Here is a 3458-nt window from a genome sequence, read left to right as displayed (position 1 = left end):
AAATAAAAAAAATTTATTGGGAGATAAAAATTGCAAAACTTATTCAAGTTTAGAGTAAAGAATGTGTCGAAACGAGCATAGCTGGTATATAGATGTGTTAGGGACTGATAAGTAATTATCTCATCAAAATAATATACACATGTCTAAATTTTCATCATTTTAGTTTAATATAGCTATAAGGTGAGATCAAACCATCGACGTTTAAAATGATAAATGATATATTATTCATTAAGTTATATTAAAATTGATCATAATTTATCGTCTTAGATTTTTTGAGTAACGAGTTGTGGAGAAGAGATAAAAAATCTAACTTCCGACTTCTAGATTATTTTTAGCCATTTATCCTCTTAGATTATTTGTGGGTTGGAGTGACGGATTTGGTAATTTTCAGTAATTTTGTAAATTTTAACTAATAATAATAATAAATCTGTAAAGTGTGATTTGGTCCCACCTCCTTTTAATTTTTATTGGAGATAATTCTTGGTTTGTGTCTCACGTAGTTTGACAATTTGAATTATTATTATTATTATTAATAATATTTGGTGGGGTAAAGGATATAAAAACATAATTAAATTGTTGTGTAGGATAAAGACATGGTTAGCACACCACTTGGATTTGATATAAAATGGTTTAGAAGATGAAATAATTATGAATCAATTTTTTCAAAAAAAGTTTTTTTTTTCTTTTTGAAAAAAAAAATTAGAAAATGAGAAGATCCCGTTCTTCCTCATCCCCTTGTGCTTCTTGTAAGCAGTTAAGGCGGCGTTGCTCAAAAGATTGCATATTTTCTCCATATTTTCCTCCTCACGATCCTCTCAAATTCTCCATTGTTCATAAGGTGTTTGGTGCTAGCAATCTCAGCAAAATGTTACAGGTCTTTTCTCTCTCATAATTCATAACCGTATCACTATTTTCTCTTCAACCATATTTGGTGTATCTTAAGTTATACTTCTTAGTAACTCAAAAAGAACAATGATTAGGTACAATAATTCCATGCTCTCCTTCTCTTCACACACAATTCTTTTTAAGATTAATCATTTAATTTTTATTAAATAGCTATTTAGGTCGCATAAAAATAGGTTCAACTTAAGCAATACCTAAGTATTTTTAATTTTCGTAAAAAATATAGTTTTTTTTTTCAATTCTCGAGATTTTAAGAATAGATTTATAAATCATGTGACATTTTAAATTGGCAAAAAAATTATTATTTTTTTCAATCTACTGTCTCTTTTCCCATTTTCTAAGCTCATCAAACGAGAAAAAAAGCCCATTTCAAAATCATAAAAAAGTCATCTGAAATGGGGTTCTCTATTTATGCATTCTTTCTTTCTTTGGCATCTTGAAGAGGGAAAGGGGGTGGAAGAAGTGGAGAGAGAGAAAAAATGGGAAGAGAGAGAAAGGACAATCTTTTAAAATTGATTTCTTATTTTAAAGGGGTAATTATTTTAAATGGTAAAATTATTAAAAAATATTTTCATGTATAACAAAATGTCACTATCTATCAGCGATAAATTGTACAGACACTGATAGATGATGTCTATTGCGGTCTACGATCTATCACTAATAGATAGTGTTGGTATATTTGTAAATAAGTTTGTTCATTTTTCTTTATTTGAAAACAACCTATTTTAAAACTTAGGGATTAAAAATGTACATATTCTTAAAACTTAGGGATTAAAAAGATATATTTTGAAAGCCTCATGAACCAAACACATTTATTATTTAAAATTTGAGATTGAAAGGATAATTTTTTTTTTAATACAATGAGAATAGTAGGATTTAGATCATAAATCTCTTAGTCACTAATACATCCGTATATTAGTTGAGTTATGCTCACTTTAACTTCTAATTATAATGATGGGTGAAGCGTCAATTTTTCCATTTAGGTTTTAGTTTTCATCTCTCCTTTTCTTTAAATGGCTTTAGAAAAATGATTTTTTTTTTCATTTAACATTTTATTCTATAATATTTGAACATAAAGTTTTTACTTGAAAATTCTTTTTGAAATACATACTAAAAAATTTCCTCAACTAATGTTATTTTTCTTATTTCTAATATTATAATTCGTTTCATGAGAAATATACTTATACAATAACACAAATTTCTTTTCAAAAATTGAAGATAAGAAACAAATAAAGTGGTTTTTCTTTTCAATTTTTTTATAAACTATTTCTAAATTTCAAGTTGAAAATATGCATCTAGAAAAGAGTGTTTTATAATGTTTATAAAAATTAAGCCTTGTTTACAAATGAAGAAACAAGGGGGAATTTGGAAATCTTTTGATTTTTTATTTTTGAAATATTATATATATTTTTAAAATAAATATTAGAATTCTTAATCAAATTTAAAAAATAAAAACGAGTTTGAAGAACTACTTTTCGTTTTCAAAAACATGATTTGGATTTTGAGAACATTTCTACAAAGTAGAAGATGAAACACCAAAACATAGGTGAAATGTAGATAAGTTAAATTATCAAACATGATGAAGCCTATCCTAATGTCTTATATCTTAGTAATGATGCCATTCAAATATATAAGTGAGAACAATACTTAGGTGTGCATTCCATTATATAATCACACAAAAAAAAAAAAAAAAAAAAAGAGAGAGAGAGAGAGAGAGAGAGAGAGAGAGAAAAAAAAGGAAAAAAAAAAAAAAAAATATCAAGAATTTGGCACGTGACCATGAAATAGTATTTACATGACAGGAACTTCCAGTTCATCAAAGAACAGATGCAGTGAATAGTTTGGTATACGAAGCAAGTGCTCGAATACATGACCCGGTTTACGGGTGCGTTAGAACAATCTCATTCCTTCAAAATCAGTTATTTGAACTCCAAACACAACTGAGTGAAGCACAACTACTTGTTCAAATGCAGCAATCATCTCCAACCTTAGTTCAACATCAAAATCCCTCATTCCATTTTTCTCCTACTACTAATAATAACAGCCTTAACAGTAACCAATTTTCTGATCAATCCCCTGAATTTGCATCTTCTTCTTCTGTAATGCAATATTTTTGTCATAACTTAGACTCTCTATAGACTTCTTTCTTCTTTAACAAAATAAATATCCATTTTATCTTCAATTTCAAATCTTTGATAACATTTTAGTTTATTTTTTCAAGACAATTCTAATGGGTGAATTTGAATCTATAGACATATTACCTGTAGCAATAAAGTCATTCTAAACAAGTCCTTAATTTCAATTGAAGCGACCATACATTTAACAATTGTGACCATATTTTCATATTAGCAACAACATTCTGGTTGATTTTGAAATAGTTTAAGGAATAACTAATATTAGGCTTTTGAGTCTAATGCTTGGTTAATGACTTGGGATAGCTCAAATTTTCTTTTTGACAACTTGCTTTCGACTAACTGCCCTCATGCTCCTAGTTTCTTTTTTGGGGTTCTACTGATACTCTATTTTGAGATTAGTTTCTAAATCTATAGTGATAT

General features: G+C 27.5%; 1 protein-coding gene across 1 annotated transcript; it reads left to right on the top strand.

The window, feature by feature from the left end:
* The first annotated feature begins 688 nt into the window (after positions 1-688).
* Positions 689-3085, top strand: LOC120083556 (LOB domain-containing protein 12-like). Its single transcript, XM_039039365.1, has 2 exons — positions 689-874; positions 2706-3085. Exons 1-2 carry the CDS (start codon positions 707-709, stop codon positions 3039-3041), a joined length of 504 nt encoding a protein of 167 aa, XP_038895293.1. The 5' UTR covers positions 689-706; the 3' UTR covers positions 3042-3085.
* The last annotated feature ends 373 nt before the right edge of the window (positions 3086-3458 follow it).

The sequence above is a fragment of the Benincasa hispida genome, chromosome 8, assembly GCF_009727055.1.
Source record: "Benincasa hispida cultivar B227 chromosome 8, ASM972705v1, whole genome shotgun sequence".
In the NCBI taxonomy this organism is placed as follows: Eukaryota; Viridiplantae; Streptophyta; class Magnoliopsida; order Cucurbitales; family Cucurbitaceae; genus Benincasa; species Benincasa hispida.
The sequence above is the reverse complement of the archived record's forward strand: the minus strand, read 5'-3'. Positions and strand labels throughout refer to the sequence as shown.